Source organism: Heloderma suspectum, chromosome 4, assembly GCF_057233095.1.
Source record: "Heloderma suspectum isolate Gila_16-S chromosome 4, 16-S_ref, whole genome shotgun sequence".
Taxonomy (NCBI): domain Eukaryota; kingdom Metazoa; phylum Chordata; class Lepidosauria; order Squamata; family Helodermatidae; genus Heloderma; species Heloderma suspectum.
In genome coordinates, this window is record NC_139461.1 from 55,563,827 (window position 1) to 55,587,517 (window position 23,691).

Consider the following 23,691-nt stretch of genomic DNA (forward strand, 5'->3'; position numbering starts at 1 on the left):
CTTGCACATGTTACTGTAAGAATTGTTTTAGACGGTGAAAATTTACAATTTAAAATCACTGTCGATATTACCCCAGTTTCTGTTTCAATATTGCCATCTTCACTACTTTGACAGCCTCTCTTGATGTAAAATTTGGTACTCGTAGATTCACTTTTTGAAACGATGTGATGAAGATACACGCATAGAAATATCATGTCAGAATTGGTTTCCACATCACTTACTGAGATACATATGTGAGCAGGAATCTCCAGTTCCTCTCATGTCTTCCTCACTAATTTGATTTCAGAATACAAGTTCTTATGTAAGACTTCCAAACTTACAGATTTCACAAAATGAGAAAACAATGGGATTCAAAATATGTCTGTGCATTAGTAAAAGCGTTTGCTGATTTTTAGCTAAAAGAAGAGCACAAAAGTAAAACCACTAGTAATAACCACATCTGCATTTATTTCTTATGTCTTAAGAAAAAAATTAAATGGTAAAAGTGATTAATCCAAAAGAAAAGAATCCCACAGCTGCAAACAGAGAGCAAAAATGACAAGTGTGTCAGATGGGAAATGCAAAGTATATTCCTTCTCTTTGTTTCAGTAACTTGATACAAGTCCTCAATTTAATTGCTTTTTTAAAAAAAATTTCAGGTCCTGATTATATCAAACAACGATTTCAAGAAGGTGCAGAAGTTAAGGAAAACCCTGAAGAAAAGGCTCAGGAAAAACTGCCTACACCAAAAGAATCTCCTCACTTTTATCGAAAAGGCACTACACCTCCTGGGACTCCAGAACAGAGCCCTAGGGAAAGTCCCCTCCTCTCTAGTGAGCCTTCCCCTGCAAAACAAGGCAAAAAGCAAAATTCCACCTCAGAAGTCAGACTTATTCAAGAAAAAAAGAATTTAGCCAGTGAAACTATAACGCCGGTAGTCAACAAACCTCTTTATTCAAAAGCACCTGTGAAGGAGGAAATGATGGTAAAGCACCAGCCAAAGTTGTCACCCCGCAACAATCCTAGCAGCACAGAGAATGGAGAGTTGCATGATCATTACCATGGCTATTACGTGAAAACAAATCCAACAATGTATCCATTTGAGCTCGGGGAAGACGAGGACCATACCAACTCATCTTCAGCGCTTGCACTAGTAAAAGCTCAGAAGCCAAGCCCCAACAGATCTGGAATTCGGTTAGATGCCAAAGAATCATTAAAGAAACCTGAATCTGCTTCACCAAAGAATCCTGCTAATAACGACTTCTATTCTTCAGTGGAAAGAGAAGTCAATTTGGTAGGTACTATGCATTAGACTCTGAAAAATATTGTAAGATCTTTCGGTTTGGGTGATCCAGCATCTTAATGGCCATAGAAGCTCACATATTTAGTGGTATTTGCTTGCTGTGTTTAATATTTTCAATAGTTTACATCTGTGTCAGAGTTTGGCTGCCTGACACATTCCTTAGGATATAAATTTTTGGTTTAAATCTAAATAAACCCCTTTTGCCTTCCTTTTCTTTAAGATTTAATTCTGAAATAATTTATGAAAAAAAACCTTTTCTGAGATGTAGGGAAACACTGTTTGCATTCAAGTCATACCATGCATTTTGCTGAATGTTATGGAAGTTGAAAAAGTACCTGAGAGAGATCTGTTTCACAACAGGGAAATCTATAAAATTTACATCAGCAATCCCTTTAAGCCCAGTACTCATGTTGTTCATGACATTTACATCAAATTATCTATATAAAATTTACTCAAATATTTAGTCATAAAATATTTGGTAAATATGAAAGTGTGTAGTATGTACAAAATTCAAGACTAGCAAACAATCAGTTAATAATACTAATAAACTCAGTAGTATTAACTGGTGGTTCTGTCACTGAAATGTTTATATTTCTCATACATGACTTAGCCCTATTCAGTCATTCATAAATTGTATGTGTGAAGGGGACATGTGTGCCAGCTCAATCTTCCTACATTGAGTGGGAATGTCTGAAGGAAGATGGTAACTATGTTTGGCTGAATTCGGTTAAAGTCCTTCGTGAAATTGCAGACCCTACATCACTGCAGAGAGAAGTGTAACCGCATTCAGCTGAATTGAGTTACAATCTCCCTTCACACCTTCCTGGTCAATGTGGGAAAGTTGGAGGGGAAGGGGCCAGCATGCATGACTCTGCAGCCTCTCCACAAATGCAATTTCTAAACGCCTGGATAGACTTTGCAGAAACCTGAATGTAACACAGAAATTATTTTGATAATTTACATATCTTGAGAAGATTCATCTGCTGAGTGCACTGTGCAATTCTTTCAAGTTAAACAGATAATTTTTTTTTACCAAACATTGTGAAAATCAGTGGGATAGAAGCCAATGAAATGATACAATCCATCAAATTCCCACTTATCAGCCACAAAAGTGATACAGACTGGATTCACACAACGATAGTAAGCTGCCGCCCAGCCATTCATGTGTTTCCACTATATTTCCACTTTGGTAAACAACCCAGGAATGTCCATGATTTGTTCTTAGGTTAAAACTCTGAGTTGTTTCTCCCTCAGCAACCCAGTCTGCCAGACTTGGACATCATGGAGCACAACCCAGAAATGGGGCATTCTGGAGGTTTTTACCAAAGAGGAAACAAAGCAGGAGTGGCCAGGAAGCAGCATGCTCGCTCATTCCCAACAACCCATGGTTTAAACAACTCATGGGTAGTCATTACGTGTGAACAAGGTTACTGAGTTTTAGCTATAATTCATAAAGGACCATGGTCAAATTCAGAGAATAATCCAAAAAAATTATCCTATATTAGAGCCAAACTACATTATGCTCATCACATAGCATGTAGCTGACGCTTGCCTTACTTTTTATTCTCATATAAGAACATGTGGCCCTGATTCTGATTTGGACTATGACGCTCTAGGAGGGAAGGGTTAAACCTTCTCTCTCACCACCCATTTTTTCTCTGATTTTACCTGTTCATGTGGGGTTAAAAAAATTGAAAAAAAGTCTCCATCGAATTGACTCCAATGGAAGCTTCCCCCCCTTTTTTTTAACCACATACATAATACATAATGGGGGGAATTTGTGGGGGGTAGCTTTAGATTTGGGGAAAGTAGGGAAAAAATTAACCCTACCATCCCAGAGCAGCATGGTCCTGATCCAAATTGGTGCCATACTTACATGACAGTAAAAAAATAAGGCAAGCCTCAACTACACACCATGTGATTAAGGTAACATGTAGTTTAGCCCTTAGATACCAGGTGCTTCCAATACTGGTCCAATAGCTATTGTAGATAGTTCTCACAAGTGACACTATGGTCATTTCCAGACAGTTCCTTCCTCCAAAAGCAGCATACCTGACACCTGCAATCCAGATGAGAGTCACAGTAATCCCCATTGAGGGTCAAATTGCTTCTAGGCTAAATAGGCTATCAGGATCGGCACAGTGACAGCAATGAGAAACGTTTGATCATCATTTCCAAACCTGGTGCATTAGAAGTGCCTCTTATTTTCTGTTGCACTTCCTGTGATTGCTACTGGCATTGGCCACTGGATGTCTGCCATCTGCCTGAGATGTCCTGAGAACATCTTCATTTTCCAGTGAGTCACTTCTTAATGTCATTAGTTGCTCTTCAAACATCACAGCAGCAGCATCAAAGCCACTTATCCCTGGCTACATCACACACTGCCACTACAGTTTTAATGGCCCTCCCCATGTGGTGCCAGGCTTATCATGTGGGTTTGTTCCATGCAGTTGTCACCTGGCTGAGAACAAGGGTGACAGTTGGGTGGGAAGTATCTGCATGATTGGCCCCATATGGTGCCAAGCCTTAAAAACACTGTGGGATAAAGCCACAGGTAAATGGGTCCCTGCTACACCTAATGAAGGGAAGCTAATAAAGTATGGACATCAGAACAAATACTTCCCTTAGCAACACTTGCAAGAAGAAGAAAAAAGGCCATATTGCATTTGATGGCTGATTTTAAGGAGACCACTTCACACTTTACATGGCAATTATATTAGATGTGGCTATGCCAATGTCCCACTGGTATTCCTGGCAGCAAACACAAAAAATATGTTCCTCAACCCAGGGGAATGACTTCACTTTACTAAATAGCATTCATTAATAATAGTAAACCATACTATGCCCATAAATCAAAACTAGAACTTATTTACATAATCAAGATTTGGTGATTATCATTTCAAGGTTGGAGAATTGATACGTCATTTCATTTACACTGTAAAACTGCAGACACTACCCATTCAAGTTTAAAACTTTGTTGCCATTTATAAGATCACTTGGGAAGTTCCTCACATTGCATTTTTATATGTACACGTAAAACATTTCACACTTTAAAAATATAATATATGAATTTAACAAATGTGTGTTTATAGTCATGTGTACTACCCAAGTAATATTTGCTGAGAATGTAAGATTGATTGTGGCTCCCTCAGAGTATGTATTTGGTAGCGAACATAGGATTTGCACTATGTAATGTGGGAAGACGCTCTTATTTCAGGATTAGAGAGAAGAATCCAGAAACCATAATCTTACCAGAGACTATTGACTATGTCATCTCCCTGCAGCCTTAGACTAACTTTCTGAATGTATAAAGAAATCTGTGGATAAAGTGAGTTCAGGAGTTGCTATCCCAGGGCAACAGAGTATAAAGTGGGTTTCTGGGCACAAAACCCCCAAAACAAACAAATTACAGCTAGTATTTAAACGTATCAGGGAAAGGGAGAATGGAAGTATGCTGCACTTAATTTGTGGCTACTTCACATATGACAGTCTGTGTAGGAAGAATAATGCATATAGTAGCACATGAAGATGACACACATGACTCATAGTGTAAACATATTGTGTGATAGATACATTATATTCATCAGTACATGTGGTATATAAGCTGTTCTACTAGACATAAGCGCAATCAGTTTGGTACAGTAATCATGTAAAGTGGTCCTTGGTTACTGACACAAAATGGACAAAAGAAAATGGACAATTCTTCTACTCCTTGGAGCACTGTAATTACTCTTGCCTTGGTAACACCAGCGTGAGCAAGTGTTACCAAGAAGGGTGGGTAAACTTTAAGATTTCCATCCTGGTGTCAGAGATTTAAGTGCTTTGCTATAGTTTCAAAAATTTATCATTTTTTATTTTGTTTTTCAAAGTTAAAAGATGAAGTGTGATACAAATGTGATCACTCCTTTTACATATGACTTATTTTAAAGCAAGAGAGAATATTTCATTCTTCAGGGCATCATGAGAATATCTCCTGTGCAATCTCCTGTTGCAGCAGAAGTGCTTCCACATGGATTTGTGTCCTCTCAGAGTCTAGCTGGCACAGAGCTTTTGTATTGCATTGCTTGCAGATTTTCCTCTCATCTTCAGCACCATTTCAGCCATAGAGGGAAAAAAATACCTTCCTCATTCTATCTTTTCCCTCAGCCTTTTCAGAAAAAGAAAACATCCAGTGTGTCATTCCGCAGAAATGAGAACTGCAAAACTATTGGAGATAAAATCTGATGAGGTTTGACAGATTAATCAGAAGTGCCAGAAGATGTTTTGAATTGCCTTCTTGGAATATTTGAAGTGGGGGGGGGGGCGGGGGGGAGTTGCTTATGTGACAAAATGTTGGTTAAACATAAGCTAATTAAGGCTACATAGATTCTGAAGCAAAAAAGCTCAGATACAATAATATGAATAAATCACATTTATTTGTTTTTATTTATTTAAAATATCATTGGGCTTGATATGTAGGGAGCTACCTTATATCAATTCAGTCAACTAGTCTGTCCAGCGCAGGGGCAGGCAATCTGATGCCCTCCAGATGTTTTGAATGATAACTCCCATAATCCCTGGCCATTTGTCATCCAGAACATCGGGGGAGGGGGGTCCAAGGTTACCTGTGGTTTACCCAATACTGCCTGCCCTTAATTGTATTATGTGGAAAGATGGGCTAGAGACTAAAGATGGGCTAGAGACTAATATTGCCTTTCTCTAATTGACCCTCTTTTGATACGTCATCTCTTAATAGCCAATATATCAGAGTATTGCACAGCAATATACAGGGGGAGTGTTATTAGCCCTTTAGTTTTTTTCTTTGCTATGCCTTAAGCTTTCTGTTGTATAAGGACAATTCTGGTCATGCATAAACCTTTTCTGTTACAGCTTCTTTATAGCACCTGTTCAAATCGGTCATGGAAAGCAGATTCTAATTTTGCCTTTTTCTATTTTAAGCCACTGCAGAGTACTGAGGCCTTATTTATGGTGCTTCATCCTAAAGCATTTTTAGAGTTGCACAAGTAATGTTTTAAAAGCTAGAATTAGAGTCTCATTTTGAACTCTACGGGTAGAGCAAAGTTCTCTGCAATTTGTTGGATCATTCATAGCACAATACCAAACCCCAAAGCAATTCTTTGGTGTTGCTTGAAGTATTCATTCAGTATCTCACTCTCTTTCTCCTACTCCTTGAAATGTTCCATTTATCTTTCTTCCTAATGACAAGCCAAGAAAGCATTAGCCTTTTATTTGAGTTTAATCCCTAAACTGAATTCCATAATATCACCAGCAGTGCTGGGGTTCACATTGGGCTAAAAACATGGCAACATCAGCTACCTTTACAAATTGCTTTCAGATTACGCATTCAGTAGAGCAGAGGCAATTCTCATCTGGGCTTGGAGCATACATTACAAACATCACACAGAGATTACAGAGATGGCTTTGTCATGCTTACATCCGCACAACAGCCACAACATGTAGCACCATTCACAGGTCATTTTGGTGCCTGTCATGGCTAATTTCTGTGCCAGTCTCAGCCACCTTCCAGAAGCGGTAGCTCTGGTATGGAGGTCTTTCATACTTGGTGCCAGAATAACACAAAGGGAAGTAGTACATCCCACTGAGGCCATATCCAAGACTTTCTATATAATGTCTGTAACATGTGCCCCAGCTCATCGAAAGGAGGAGGAATATATGCCAAATCAAATTTCTGAGAATTTTGTGAAGGAACTCTAGTGATAAACTCAGGACTTTCATCTGAATCACAAGAGCAACCTTCCTCTCCAGAGGAATGCAAGTTACTTTATTATTTCTATCCATTTGCAGAACTGAAGCTGTGGTAAGTGTATAATATATAAAACATGTATTTACATGGCTTAATGTCAGAACAGGTAGAAAAGCCTGCAGTATTGTCACAAATATTCAGCCCACTCCAGAGCACGTCCATTTATTAATCTCTCATAATATTTCAGCTTGCTGTTTGGTTAGAATTACTAAGAGCTGCCATTCTAGTGAGACCAGCATTTCTTTATGATCCACAGAAGGAGGCTAGGATCATAGCTACCCATGTGTTCCTGAAAATGTTAAGGTGTAGCAATACCCTTGAGTATCCTTAAAAACAAAATCTCTAGCCACCCACAAATTTTAAAACCAAGAATCCCTGTTTAATTTGTCAATTGTATACCCTGTTTATGGGACAAGCATAGCCTGCAAATAGAGCACTACCCAGAATCTCCCCACTGTGACTGCACTCATTAGAATGGTAAATGTATTTCAGGCTAAAGTGAATGTTAAGATTTGGTTGTATTTTCTTGTACATTTGTCTGCATTACAATACAGTCAAATCAAAGTAAAAGGGCATGGATCAGACAAGGACCTTCTCTATAGAGAAGACTGAGAGGAGATATGATAGCGCTCTTCAAGTACTTGAAAGGTTGTCACAGAGAGAAAGGCCAGGATATCTTCTCGATCATCCCAGAATGCAGGACACGGGAGAATGGGCTCAAGTTACAGGAAGCCAGATTCTGGCTGAATATCAGGAAAAACCTCCTGACTGTTAGAGCAATATGACAATGGAACCAGTTACCTAGGGAGGTGGTGGGCTCTCCCACACTGGAGGCGTTCAAGACGAGGCTGGACAGCCATCTGTCAGGGATGCTTTGACTTGGAGTCCTGCATTGAGCAGGGGGTTGGACTCGATGGTCTTATAGGCCCATTCTAACCCTACTATTCTATGATTCTATAGAGGAAAGGGAGAAGTGTGGCTAATATTTTTCAGGAGTTAATAATTCAGTAAAATACTTTGATAATTTTTGTTTTATTTTTGTACTAACAAATGTCAGGGAATTTTTGTTTTTATTCCACTTGCTACAAAGATAGAAGTACCTTCCTCCAAAATGTATTACAATATTGCTGAGAAAATAGATAATTAGTTAATAAAGTCTTTCGCATCCCCCGGCCCCACCCTTAATCTGGACTTCGAAGAACCTATGCACTGTTTGAAGTCGTATGGTTAAATCTGACATTATGCAAGCAGACATCAGATCATGCAGTGGGAGTTTCCCTTTCCCTATCACCACCCCGTGCCTACCAGAGGGTCCCCCAACTGGAGCAGATTTGGGGCATGCGTGGGGGCTGCAGGTGGGAGGGGAAATTTGATCAGCCCGCAGTGTACGCTCCACTGGTGGAAGGACATCACTGGATAAAACCTTTTGAGCTATTCTGCTTTCCACTGCGTAAGTAGATTTTCAGGAAACGCAGCACAATATGATAATATCACTTCTATTTACTTCATCCATTGTATTTTAGAAGAAGACTGTGCTTAGTTGGATGTCTCAAGAACTACAAACAGGAAAAGGTCCAATTTTTGGTTTTGATATTACAACACAATCTGGAAACAGTTTAATGTTAAAGGTTGCAGTAGATGTATTCATTATCTTAATTTTTGTGAATGTAATCAAAACCCATTTTATTTCAATTTCAGGGTCCTAATTCAATCATGATTGCCCTGGTAATGCTGTTGAATATTGGTTTAGCCATTCTTTTTGTCCATTTTCTAACTTGAGTGGAATTAGGAAAGGTAAGAATGGTTTTATGTTTTACATAAAAATTCTACTCTTCCCCCAAGCTCAGTTTTAATCTTTTCCATTTCAAACAGCAAAGCTTTATTATCTGCAAACGTTAATGTTTCATCACTTTAATTTTAGCTATGCCTGAATGTGATTCAACATAGTTACTTAATGATATAACTGTTTTGATCCTTCAGTGAAGTCATGACAACTAGTGGCGTAAGCCCACAATTCTCGGCAGTTGTGTCATCAGCCTTTTAAATGGCACGAGTCATGTTCAGACACAGGGAAGGCGGCATGGAATTAGGATGGGACACAAGAGAGATGAAACTTGGAAAACTCAGCCAAGGGGCTTTGAGGTCCTCTGAAAGCTGAAGCAAGCAGCCATGTTGGGGGGAAAAACACGTCCGCACGCGCAGACAAGCTTGCTGAAGCAGCCCAACAAGTAAAGTGTGTTGGTTACTTCATCTGTTCCAGCAGAGAGTGTGACTAAACTGGAAATGTACGGAGATGCACTTTTGTTGATGGAAGCTAACAGCTGCCTTACTATTTTGCCGTCTGATGTTTTTGGTGAGGGAGATGGGAAAGCGACTGCCAGAGGAATGTGGTCAGAGGATTCTGTTGCTGTGGAAGCGATTCCAGTATTCACTCCTATCTCATTAGAAGAAATAGTTAGCAGCATCACTCACCAGTCTTATTCCATTACCTGCTGCTTTTAAAATCTCTTTGCTATTTTCTGGGAGATTGTGTTTCATTTGCTTATGCATGATTCTGTTCATTTACTATTTATTTTAAACCAATGTACAGCCATAGTATAATAATGTAGACCTGCCTGGAAAACTTCACGAGTTTTTACCCTGCATCAGACAAAATTAAAGCCTATAGCATATGTGCAGTATGGATCTTTTCTTAGAAGGATTCATTTCTTCATAACATTTTCTTTAACCTAAGCCAGTAAAGTCATCTTCCTCTTAAGGGTTTGCAGCCATGCAACAATGTTTTAAGATATCGTTTGATTCTTCCTTGTGAAAATGGCAAGCAGAATTATTTTAAATGCTGTGAGATTTATCAGGCTGTATCAGCATACTGGATGAGCAAGGTAGAATATTTGAGAAGTGTTATGCCACTCAATGATTTGCATCTTATCTCAATATTGAAAAAAATGACTGACATTTAAACCCTTACCTGATTGCACAATGGAAGCTGTTGATTAAACTTATTATAAATAATGTTTTTTAAAGGTCAAGCTTCATGTTGAATACATTCAGGTAGAGCATTTAAGTCTGTTAACAATGACTGATTATCAGTTTGATGCCTTTAATGGTAAAATGAGTCTGTAATCTTACCTCAGCCAGTTAAAACTTAAGCCTCAAACTTTAATCTGGACTCTTTGTCTTAACTAGATTTGCAGTCCTGTGTTTTGATGTGATCCATGTTTTTTTTTCCCCTCCCCGCTACATTTACTGTATTCCATAATACTCAAAAGCATGCTTGTTTACTTAGAGCAAAACTGTACATGGTGTGGTCATTTTGAAAGTCAGCATTTTAATTAGAAATAAAAAAGTAAAGGGCTTGGGTTTGGTTTGTTTCTATCTCTTAGAAAAGAACATTTTCCAGGTTTTAATCCTGTTTGTAAATTTTTTATTATTATTATTATTATTATTATTTGCATGGTTTAGTTGAGAGGTTTCCTCATAACTACATTAGCTACTGTAAGAAGTAGCCCACCAAGTGGAAATGAGTATGGAATTCTTGTAGCGTGGAGCAGCTCAATGCAGGACAGTAACACAATGGCATTTTTTGCAGAAGTGGGTTGAGAATCCTGTGTTTTGACCAGTGTGGAATTGAGAAAAAAGGCAGAAAATGAAAATGTAACAACGTTTGTTTGTTTGTTTGTTAATGAAGGGAAAACATGTTTTACTTCTAAATTTAGAAAAGTAATTACTTCAGAATCAGGTTTTTAAATTGTCCTATATTAATTTTCTTATCTACCATTTAGCCCAGTTAAATTATTGATGAAATTAATTTTGTAACTGACATTCAAATATTATCACATGTGTAAATCTAAAAAAATGGCTTTTGAAAATGTTTATAAATTTAAGCATGTTAGTTCCATTTATAAATATGTATGATTTATAAGCTTTTTTAAAAACAAAGCTTCAATCAAAAATTGTTGGTATTTTTCTAAAATGTGCACAGCTGTATTTTACATAAAAGCCTATTTATAGTTGGTTGTATATTGTACACTACATTTTGGACATTCATAAGTCTGCCAATGTACTTAATGATATGTCACTTTGTCTATTTAAAATTTCTTGCTGTGAATGAACTCTTTATCTAATGAGCTTCTTTATTTATAATTCTGGAACCCAAAACAAATAATGTACAGTTTTCGTAACTGTATTTACTCTAATAAAAAAGAATTGGTTACTAATGTGTAGATGGGTTTCCTCTTTATATAAACACAGCTGATGTTTTCTTTCCTATTTAGTGATTTTTTTTAATTAGGAAAGGATATGTGTAGCTTACAAGTTGAACATACTTATATCTTGCCTTGCATGCTCTGCTTTCCTTTGCATTGTACAAATAATATGCCATATATAACATACATACACACATACAAATAATATTATATATACCTGCAGTTACCTTCAAGAAACCACTTCTTTGAAGAGCACAGTTACTAACAAAACTTATTTCATTAGACAACCAGTAACATGCATTTCCACTAATGTATTTTATTAAATTGGATGTCAAAAAATGAATGTCATATGCAATATATAGGAAAAACTACCACGGACTTAAAAACAAAGCTCTGTAACCACAGATATGAATTCTCACTAAACAAAAAACAAAAAAACCTGGAGCAGCCTGTTGCAAGACATTTTAGCTCATCTGCACATAGTCTCTCAGACTTACAATTGCTACCAATTGAACAAACAAAGGACACTGACATGCTTGACAGAAAGGAAAGTTCTGGATCTACAGACTCAAAGCTCTAAGTCCATATGGCCTTAACCCGGAGGACAATTCATAACTCACATCTACGTTCTTTCCTTCTTAGGAATTTTCATCTCCCAGCATTCCAAACTGCCATCCTTGGCATTCATTTAATATCGCAGTTACTGACGAGGACAGAAGTTGAAACGTTTAGCACTAAATATAGTTTGAAATTACTCTGTTGTTAGTCTACCTATCTTGCATTCATTGAGAGAGAGAGATATTCAACTCCACTGATAAGAATTATACTTTTATGAAGTCCATGAATGAAAGGCCGGAGTTAGTAAATGGATTGTGTTATGAAGTTATCTACAAAAACACCACAGTCTCCTAATTTCCAGAGAAACCTGTGGGCTCAAACTAAGTAGATTATTCACCCATTGTGGCAACACAAACTCAGTATATCCTCACCTTGTGGCCCTTACGTTGAAACTATAGAAGAAAGAAAGCAGAAACTATAAGGATATTCCCTTAATGTAAATAAGAATAGCAATCCCTTGCATTTTAATTAAACATCATTGTCCTACACTATCTAAGAGTAACACCTTTCTAAATTATATTCCACTTATTTTCTAGAGGCACAAGAAGTGTGTGAGCAATAAAAGGCCCCATAATTGTTAAAGCAGACAACATCTTTATTCATCTACAGTTCTGATGACCACAGTAAAATTTTGTTTTTCTTTCCAGTATGCTTTTCAAATTAAATGAAGTTCTAATACTGTGAATATATGTCTTTGCATGTAAATCTTCTCTGTGACAAACAAGGGATTTATATAGACTGGAATGTGATTATGCAAATTCTATTTTTCAGTTATGACACTTTTCTGATTTACCAAAATTTTCTTTCTCAATATCCACTGTGTCCTCAACAGAAAATTATTAATATACCCTATTTAAGTAGCAGGGTAATTTTGTCCCAGTAACTCTTGCCATACTGCAAAAATGAATATTATTCTTACGCATTTAATTATTTTATTGTCTTGCCTGCTGACAAAGTGCCAGAAACAAAAGGGAGATTAAATGTGAGATCAACATTCTTGTGGCTCTTGAACACATTCTCAAAGGTGTAATTAAAACAGCTCATAATAACATTGAAAACTGTCAAAGACAGGCTGCAATCCTCAGTCTGCTACGCTAAATTGTAGCTTGCAGTCTGTATCACTATTAATTCTGTTACACAGATATGCACACATATATATGAACATTAATCCAAAATAATGAGTGTATATAGTAAGAGATAGCAAAGCTGTCTAGTGACTGATTCTGAGGCCAGCCTGAATGCATTGTTACTTGCCTGGAGGTATTCGGATTCTAATTATTGTACAGAGCCACCTTAATATGGGACTGTAACTTGTGGAAGTGGACACTGAATCCTTAGCCCACCTATTAATGAATCAGGTATGTGAATCAGGTATATAAGAATGTTAGTGAGAAGCTGCCAATTAGTCCTGCAATGCATTTAACTGAAACAGATCCTGCAGTGTAAGTGGAAGATGAGTAGAGAATGTCACAATTCTAATACTTCAGTTTTTGATTAAGTGTTCTGTGACATGGTGAATAACAAGATGTTACTTTATTTGTTAAGTAAAGATTCTATGCTTTATCTGAGGTTCTGCACTTTGAGCCTAGGGGCCAAATCCGGCCCTCTTGGATTTCCCGAAGGGATTCCCCTACCCACCCATGGCTCAGATAAAAAGTAGAATGCAGTTCAGACTGAAGGCAGAGGAATGCTCCCCCACATTAAAAACTGCCTGCATGACAAAGTGAATACATCAGGGGAAAACATTCTAGTATAGCCTTCTTCCTATTGTACTGGCTTTCTAACTGCGGAACTTTGAGGTGGGAGAGCATTCAAACCTGTGACCTCTCCTGCACTGAATTCTTTAGTAGCTGAGTCCCATGGGAACCTTACCATGGGCATTTATATTGGTTATTATCCACCCATTCAAACACTGAACATAAAAATGATAAAGTACTACAATCTGCAACTTCTTACTGTGACTTATTTATTCCTGTGACCTAGCTCAACACATGAAAGGAGAACTTGTTCACAGCCAGAGTAATCTGCAGCATATGCTTCTTCTTCCTCTTCCTGGAGATCATGGGCCTATATCAATTGCTAAAATAATGGTCGTGCCATCAGGTCACAGTGGTAAGACAAGTATTCCCAGACTATCTATTTTTAGCAGTGTGTACTTTTGCATTCTGATCATAACAGGGAAGTGTGTAGTATAGTTCACAATCCAAATTACACAACTTTCTTTCTGCCTCATGAATATACTGGTGTGTGCTTTGCCTGCACACAATCCCAGGTTCAATTCCTGGCATCTCCAAAGACCCCTCTCTTAATTTCTGGAGAGTGCCTGCCAGTCAGGATATTTTTTATAACCTGAAAAACTTGCTATGTGCTGGCATTAGTAAACTCCTTAATATCTTTACTTGTTATTCACCATCTCACAGAACACTTAATCAAAAACTGAAGTATTAGAATTGTGACATTCTCTACTCATCTTCCACTTACACTGCAGGATCTGTTTCAGTTAAATGCATTGCAGGACTAATTGGCAGCTTCTCACTAACATTCTTATATACCTGATTCACATACCTGATTCATTAATAGGTGGGCTAAGGATTCAGTGTCCACTTCCACAAGTTACAGTCCCATATTAAGGTGGCTCTGTACAATAATTAGAATCCGAATACCTCCAGGCAAGTAACAATGCATTCAGGCTACCCTCAGAATAAGTCACTAGACAGCTTTGCTATCTCTTACTATATACACTCATTATTTTGGATTAATGTTCATATATATGTGTGCATATCTGTGTAACAGAATTAATAGTGATACAGACTGCAAGCTACAATTTAGCGTAGCAGACTGAGGATTGCAGCCTGTCTTTGACAGTTTTCAATGTTATTATGAGCTGTTTTAATTACACCTTTGAGAATGTGTTCAAGAGCCACAAGGATGTTGATCTCACATTTAATCTCCCTTTTGTTTCTGGCACTTTGTCAGCAGGCAAGACAATAAAATAATTGTGCATATGCCCAAAAGGGCATATTTTCTCTCATCACATGTGAATTTTTCTGAACTTCTCTAACAAACCTACCTGGCTTCCCTAACATTTCACCTTGGAATTATCACCTGTATAATGGTGGTGTTTTCCTTTGTTTGTTTCAAGGGCAGCTTTGTCATGTTCAGTTAGTATATTGCTCTTTTGTTGCTGCTTAAAGCAAGGCCATGATGTGAGCTATACAGAAGAGAGTCAATTACACGCGCACACACACACACACACACACACTGCCAAGATTGTATTGATTGCAAAAATCGCTGGGAAGAAAATGTTTTCCACTTGTGGGATTTTCCTCCTATTAATATACTGGAGAGAGGACAGGTTCTAAAACTATATTCTGGATGACCGCTTCCTAAATTCATCGTTGCAGAGGTCAAATAACATAGATCACATCAGAAGCCAGAGAGAAATGTAACTATTTGGCTTTTCTGACAAATGTTACAATCTTGCATTGCATTATAATGAATCATCCATGGAATTATGTAAAGTTTAAGAGTGCACTCAGGCAGCTGCTTGTAATATAAAGGTGAGAGTGCTTCCATTTCCTCTCCCCTCCCCCCACCTATTTCTCTTATTATTCCTTTTTCTTGTTTCCATGTAACTGACTCAGTGATTCATAGCTATAGAGTTTATTCAGCGCTGGAAGGCACCAAATGGCCATTTATCCTGAGGATCCAAACTGTCAGATATTACCTGTAAGAAACCACTAGGCCATCAAGTGAGGCCCATTATTGTGTTGTTTTGAGGGAGAAACAGTAATGCTTTGTCCTAGAAAGATCACCTCACTATATCATTGTTTCATGGTGCTTGATAGCAGCCTAAATAGCAGGGGATGGACCGGGCAGGGATTGCCATATAATATGCATAAACAATTTTGCCCATAAGGAAAATTTGAAAAAATAGGGAAAGGGGATTCACAAACTATACACATCTTTTTGCCCTCTATTCTGCATTTTTGCATGATGCCTCTGCTAATTATTCTAATACACTGAGGATATTTTCCAGTCGTTTTTATTTCTCTCGTCCCCAGATTCATTAACAAGCAAAAGTTATGACCATGAACTGTGAAACCAGCAGAATGCAACAATAACAACAAAAGAAGAACAGTTTTAGGACTGTACTTTTAAATGCATCCTGGCAAAAATGGTAGGGAATTTTGCAGAAACTTTTTAGCCAAGATTAGCAGCTTATTGGCTACCTAAATCTACCAAGAAAAAACAGATCCCAGATGGAACAATAAAAATTCAGAGCTCTTTTTTTTCCCCTCCTTGCCAGATGGTCTGTGTTTTTTTCAATCTCCCAGCTATCCTCAAGGCATCTAAAATGTTTCTTTGATTTATGTTGATACTTATTTCAGAAATATTGACTTAAACCTTTATGGGAATATTAAAACATGTAAAAAGAGTAAAGTCTTCTGGCAGTGTAGAGGCTAACATTTATTGTTTGGGTTTTATGACATGTTGGCACAAAACAGGTAGGTCATTTCTATAACTAGAAACCCATTTTTTAATGCCCTGAAGCATCCTGGGAATTGTAGTCTTAGGGTGGTGCTGAGAATTCTTCATTAGAGATCCCTATCACCCATGGGCACATACGTATACACAGAATTACAATTCTTTTAGAAGAGGGAATAACTATTAAACTAATTTAAGTCTGTCATGTAGGTATCTCCTGAGGATACTCAGAGCAGTTTTTGTGCTGCTAAAAATTAAACCAACTACTCTCCCAGAAACTGAAATTGGATTATTATGGTAATTAAATATCTATAATATTAACTAGTAAGGATATGTTTAGGCACAAATTCCCTCCCATAAGTAAAAATTTATTTCATCTAAATGTTTGTGTGGATGATCCACATGGTCAACTCCATGGTGCTGGTTATAGAGAAAGGAGAGTTTGTGGGGGTCCTGAAGAATACTGGCTTAAGAACATAAGAGTCATGCTGGATCAGACCAAGGCCTGTCTAGTCCAGCATTCTGTCCACATAGTGGCCAACTAGATGCCTATAGAAAGCCCACAATGGGACATGAATGCAAAAGCACCCCACCATTTGTGTTCCCTAGCAACTGGTATACAGACTTGTACTGCGTCTGATCCCGGAGGTAATACAGTGCCTTGCATAAGTATTCACACACACCCCACTGACTTTTCCACATTTGGTTTTGTTACAACCTGGAATTAAAATGGATTTAATTGGCATTTTTACCATTTGATTTACACAACCTACTTAACACTTTGAAGGTGCAAAATATTTGTATTGTAGCACAAAAGTTGATTAAACAAAAACAAACTGGCATTTGTTGGTTGCATAAGTATTCACCCTCCTGAGTCAATACTTGGTAGAAGCACCATTGGCAGCAATTACAGCTGTGGGTCCTTTGGGGTAAGTCTCTACCAGCTTTGCACATCTGGTTCCTGCAATTTTTGCCCATTCTTCATGGCAAAATTGCTCACGCTTTGTCAGGTTGGATGGGGACCACTGGTGAACAGCAATTTTCAAGTCTTGCCACAGATTCTCATTTGGATTGAGGTCTCAGCTTTGACTGGGCCATTCTAAGACATTCAGGTTCTTGTTTTGAAACCACTCCAGTGTAACTTTGGCTGTGTGCTTAGGGTCACTGTCCTGCTGAAGGTGCACCTCCACCCCAGTCCCAGGTCCCTTGCAGACTGAAACAGGTTTTCCTCTAGAATTGCCCTGTATTTGGCTCCATCCATCTTGCCCTCAATCCTGGCCAGTTTCCCAGTCCCTGCCACTGAAAAGCATTCCCACACATGATGCCATCACCATGCTTCACTGTGGGGATGGTGTTGTCAGGGAGATGAGCATTGTTGGCTTTGTGCCACACATAGTGTTTTGTGGTAAGGCCAAAAAGTTCAGTTTTGTTCTCATCATACCAGAGAACTTTTTTCCACATGTTTGCTGTGTCTCCCATATGCCCTCGGGCAAAATCAAAATGGGATTTGATATGGGGCTTTGTTTTATTTTTCAGCTATGGCTGTCTTCTCACCACTCTTCCGTAAAGCCCAGCTTTGTGACGCATCTGGGTGATAGTTGTCCCATGGATGGTTTCTCCCATTTAAGCTGTGGATCTCTCCAGCTCCTCCAGAGTTACCAATGGCCTCTTGGTTGCTTGTTTGACTAATGCCCTCCTTACCTAGTCACTGAGTTTTGGTGGGCAGCCTTCTCTAGGCAGAGTTGTGGTTGTGCCATATTCTTTCCATTTTGTAATAATATATTTAACAGTGCTCTGGGGGATGTTCATAGTTCGGGATATTTTTTAATAATCTAACCCTGATTGTTGCTTCTCTAGAACTTTATCCTGGACTTGTTTTGATAGCTCCTTCATAATGGAGCTGTCATGATAGAGGTCTTCATGATGCTGTTTGTTTAGATATGCTCTCCAGCAAACTCTGGGGCCTTCCAGAAACGGGTGTGTTTAGTCTGAGATCATGTGACACTTGAATCGCACACAGGAGGACTCCATTCAACCAATTATGTGACTTCTGAAGGCAATTTGTTGCACCAGAGCTTATTTAGGGGTGTCACAACAAAGGGGGTGGTACTTATGCAATCCAGACTTTTCAGTTTTTTATTTGTAAATCGTTTTGTAAAGTGTGTAGATTTTGCCCCACTTCAGCATTATGGACCATTTTGTGTAGATCAGTCACAGGAAATCCTAATTAAATCAGTTTTAATTCCAGGTTGTAACACAACAAAATGTGGAAAAGTCAAAGGGGGTGAATACTTATGCAAGGCACTGTATATAGCCATCCTGACTAGCAGTCATTGATAGCCTTATATTCCAATCCACTCCATTGATGGCCTCCCGCTCCATGGCTTGCTGGACAAGGTGCTGCACTCTTGGTGAAGCCTTAGGTGTAATCACTCAAAGTCTCATGAGGTTTGGGGCTCAGCCAGAAGCTTTGCAGGACTTTAGGTGGAAGCCGGGAATATGGGCTATATAAGCCCATTTCCCATCTGTGGATAGCATCGGTCCAACCCATTTGCCTAGAGGAGCACAATGGACTTTGGCATATTACCGTTTATGGGGGCTAGGAAGGAATTATTTTATGACATAACTACACCCTGTGCATTAAACAACATGTAGCTTTGCCCTGATTCTACTCCAGAAAACATTCCTCATTTGAAACCTACAGTTTTGTGTTCAAGCTGCACAAGACCTTTGGATTCTTCATGCTTGGAGTCCTCTGTCTGGAAGTATGCTGGGATATACATTCAGCTTTAAGTTGGCTTCCTTCTGCTTTCCATACTCACTGCCCACATGCAGAATCAGTGTATTGCAGACAAAAAATTATTCTTGATGCCACTTGTGAAAATACTGCTGGCTCAGATCTTGATGTCACATTTTATAAGGACCATTGTGCTTAGATTATCTTTTCTTCCAATATTTCTTTAAAGATTTTGCTTATGTTTTCACTTCCCATAACCACTTAATGTGGGGGGGGGGGTCACAGCTGCTAGCCAAGTGAATAGGAATAATATTGGAAATAGAATTCATGACCTTTATCTCAAGAAGACAGTGTGCTGCCTAGTGAACGAAAAGAGTAATACTACTAATTCAGCTAGGACCCAACATGGATGCTTGAACCCACTCCAAACACTTCAACCTGCAGGGGGCAGTGATCAACACATAAATTGGAGTGTGTGTACACTCATCAATTTATCACACTTGTTATCTCCTGAAATATGGCATGTACCTCCTTAACACCTGCCACAAATACTTTGCAAACTGTAGTGGGAGTCAGTTGTTGTGCCTACATTCACAAGTTTTTTTCAGCATTCTAGATATGCTCTATCAAAGCTCTGTTTACATAGTGTGTTGGGGCATTCCTGGGGGGCGGGGTGGGGAGGACAGAAGTGCCTTTCTGATGTTTCCTATGCATCATCCAGCGTCCACCCCGCCCCCTTCAACTTCCCACAGCTAGACAGCCGAAATCGGCTGTCCAGCCATGAATGCAGGCGACTGAAGCGCGGAGGAGAAGATCCCCTCTGTGCTGCTCCTGCCCTGCATTGGATAGGCAGTTGCCTCCAAGTTCAGAGGTAGCCGCCTATCCTGATAGGATTGCACCATAAGTTAATTAGTTGGAAGGTCCCAGTTATTTAAATGGGAGAGTTAAGTATGTGCCCCACTGAAATGGAATGGACTAAGTGCTCAACTTGGGCTATGCCCTGTTTATTTTACTTTAAAAGTTTTGAACAGTAAAATTAAAGCTTAACACATGATTCATTTCTAACCCACATACATATGGGTTGGATCTATGATCTGCCTTCCATGAAACAGGGATCTTTTGCAAGGGGAAGGGATCTGCTCGTGGAAGGTCCCTTCACCTGATTTTAAGGGATCCTCCCTCTGCTGACACAGGTCACCCTGTTCAGCAAGGACTCCTGACTCTGTATAATATTTTCAGGGTGAAGGAGGGGGCAGTGAAACCCGCTTCTGCCAGCACAATTGATCCAGTGTAAATCTGGACCCAACCCCATATATATTAGGACTTGATATAATCATCATCATTGTCACTTGGCATAGAACCTATTGCTAAAAAGTACACATTTCTGCCACGCATCCCAGAGGCCTCTTAACTTTGCTGTATTCTGTTTGAACTGGAGAAAGTAGTAGGATTTCAATATCCTCAGTAATGTTCAACATTTTGTACCATTTTAAGTCCCATTGATTTCAATGGGAGAACTAAAAGGTAAAAAGATAAAGGTATCCCCAACCAGTCATGTCCGACTCTAGGGTGTGGTGCTCATCTCCATTTCTAAGCTGAAGAGCCAGCGCTGTCCGAAGACGCTTCCGTGGTCATGTGGCCAGCATGACTGAACACCGAGGTGCATGGAACGCTGTTACCTTTCCTGCCGAAGCGGTACCTATTTATCTACTTGCAATTTCTTGCTTTCGAACTGCTAGGTTGGCAGAAGCTGGGACTGAAGACGGGAGCTCACTCCGTCACGCAGCACTCGGGTCTCGAACTGCTGTCCTGCCGACCTTCCGGTCTGCAGTTCAGCGTCTTATAGGGAGAACTAAGTGTGTGCTTAAATATCTCCTGCTGAAACCAGTGGGATGTAAAAGTGCCTTGTCTGGATCATACTCTAAATCATCATTTGGTGATCCTCCACAACAGGAAATGGTGTGAAATGCTCACAGCAGAAATTTTAACAGGCCTCAAAGCAGTCTGCGGAACTTCATTTCCATGTTCCTCATTAGCAATTTGAACGTTATGCATAACAAAACTTCCAGGCTCTCCTTCACCTCTCAACACTTCCTTCCATCACTGAGCCTTCACTCCATTAAGAAAGCTCCCTGATATTTTACAAAATGTACAGGTTGTTTAAGGACATGGACATGGTAGGCATTATTTCTCCTTGACTTCATAGGCACTGTTCTTCGGATCGTATGACATCCAGCTGTATACCAATCTGTTTGAAAAGTTCAAGTCACACAAAGTTGAGGTGGTTCATTCCCTCCCACTGATAAATTTATAAGTACCATTAGAAATGCAGCAATATATTATCTGGCTGAGGCATTCTACATTAGCATCCTAATTGCTTCATGATGGATTAAAAGACAGGATTTTCCATTATGCTCATTCTATCTCATTAGGATAGAATCACAAAGTAGTGATGATCATGACTAAAGAACTAAGAGTATTCGCCTAGTCCTAGGGAAATGGGAAAAACTACATTGCCCCTGTGAGGTAGGTTAGGCTGAGAGAGCCAATGACTGGCTGAAACTCACCTTGTGAGTTTCATCGCTGAGTGGGGACTAGAACCCAGATCTCCCAAGTCCCAGTCCAATACTAGCCACTATGCTACACTGACTCTCACAGCTTTAACACAGGGGTGGCAACCTGTGGCCCTCCAGATGTTGCTGGACTGCAACTCCCATCATCCCTCACCATTGGCTCTGCTGGCTAGGGCTAATGGGAGCTGCATCCAACAACATCCATTAGGCTCTGCCAGCATAGCCAATAGACAGTGATGAAGGGATCTGTATTCTAACAGACCTGGAGGGCACCAGGTTGGGAAAGGCTGGAGCCGGTCCGTCCCCCCATATTGACAAAGCAGGTTCCCACTTGCACTGAGACTTCTACTTGTGTACAAGCGAACACAAGTAGCAACCCTCCCTGTTCAATGCAGGAAGGGCAGGGACTGAGTGGATGGGGATGGGAACATTGGGGGTGGCCCATGCCTTTTACATGCCTGAACAGGGCTTTTGTCTCAGCCCAGTCTCTCTTACAGGGTTGGTGTGTGGTTAAAATGGGTGGTACTATCTATGCTCTCCTGAGCACTATGGAAAATAATATAATGAGTAAAATAAGAATAAAGGCACTAGCCCCAAACCAGCTGTCCTGTATTTATGAAAGATTTGTCCAGAGCCAGTTTTATCAATCCGTAAGAGAATATGTTACATTCCTTAAGGTTCTGTGAGCAAGTAAAATACTACCAATAATACAGCAATTGAAAAAGTTTGGACCAGTGTTCTATACAGTTCTTTCTTCAGTCTCGGACACATCTTGAAAATACTACAAAAAATAGATGGCAATTGTTTGTATGAAATCCACATATGTGGCTGTATTGCACTCTTATATCCCTTCTAGCTTAGGAGAACAAGGGAAAGAAATGCAGTGTTTTGGTTCCCAAGAGAAGGCGATCAGTAGATCCAACCAACAGTGAGAACTATGACAACGATGAGTGAATATATATCACTTAATACACTACTCTGTTATATGTACTCACCCATTGAACTTCACCTTTTTGCTTGGATTTACTTATCACCTCATCTTGGGTAACAACCAATTTATTGAACTCTCTTTCCTGAATGAAAAGGGTTGTGATCACAGTTTAACAGTGCAACATGGTCACAAGTGTATTTCACACACAGCCAAAACTCATCTGCTTCCATTCTCTTTTCAAGTTGTGCCTGGCATCAAATTTCTTGTTATTTATAGCTTTATGTGCAACAAAATATTTATTCCAATCTCCAATAGAGACAGTTATTGTAACTGTCAGTGTAGTATTTACTAGTCTAGGCTCAACTAATTAGTTATATTAAATAACTGTCTTGGGGGAGGAAAGACTTTTAATACTTGTAGGATTATCTGGATATTAAGATCCTTTTGAAGTACCTTAGTATATTATTATTATTATTATTAACTAGAGGGTTGAACTATGAAGAAGAGTGTAGATATAATATGAAAGTACACAGGCAAGAGTAATTTTGTTTAGCCTTAGTATTAAGAGTGTTTGGCTAAAATTAATACATCAATAATGCTGAGTTGCAATGAAAGTCTAATGAAAGTATGTAACATCCCACAACTGACACCCTCTGAATTTATTCTGATCACTCTGTTATTAATGCAGTTACGAAATATATGAAAATCAGGGGCACAACTAACACAGTGTTGTGTTGTGAGATTGCGGGGGAGGGAGGGGATGTGGACAGGAGAGGGTTAGTGGAATCAGAAGTTTGGACCCAGATTGGACACTCCATGAATGGACCCTTCAATTAACATAAGGCACTGTTAAAAGGAGGCTCCCTGCTGAAGGAAGGAAAGGGGAGGCGATCTTTACCAATTTGCTCTTCCTCCTGCAGGCAGCCCCCTGCCTCACCTCTCCTGCTGCTATGGAAGGTCCCCAAGCCTTCCAGGGCAGCTTTTGAGGAAGTGCAAGGAGGAATTGCAAAGATCACCTCCCCACACCCTTCTTTTAATGCAGTTAGAATTCCCTTGAACGCTCAGGATCCAACCCCTTGTGAGGATTGCTAGG

General features: G+C 39.3%; 2 protein-coding genes across 3 annotated transcripts in view; one reads left to right on the forward strand and one right to left on the reverse strand.

Moving 5' to 3' along the window:
- JPH1 (junctophilin 1) overlaps positions 1-11,261 on the forward strand; it is a 105,032-nt gene extending 93,771 nt beyond the window's left edge. The window contains exons 4-6 of the mRNA XM_084849261.1: positions 639-1,273; positions 8,745-8,840; positions 9,027-11,261. Coding sequence (XP_084705387.1) covers positions 639-1,273; positions 8,745-8,825 — 716 coding nt within the window. The 3' untranslated portion in view covers positions 8,826-8,840; positions 9,027-11,261. The remainder of the gene's footprint in view (positions 1-638; positions 1,274-8,744; positions 8,841-9,026) is intronic.
- The window catches only part of LY96 (lymphocyte antigen 96), a 176,235-nt gene that overhangs the window by 88,540 nt on the left and 64,004 nt on the right, over positions 1-23,691 (reverse strand). The window lies entirely within an intron of this gene.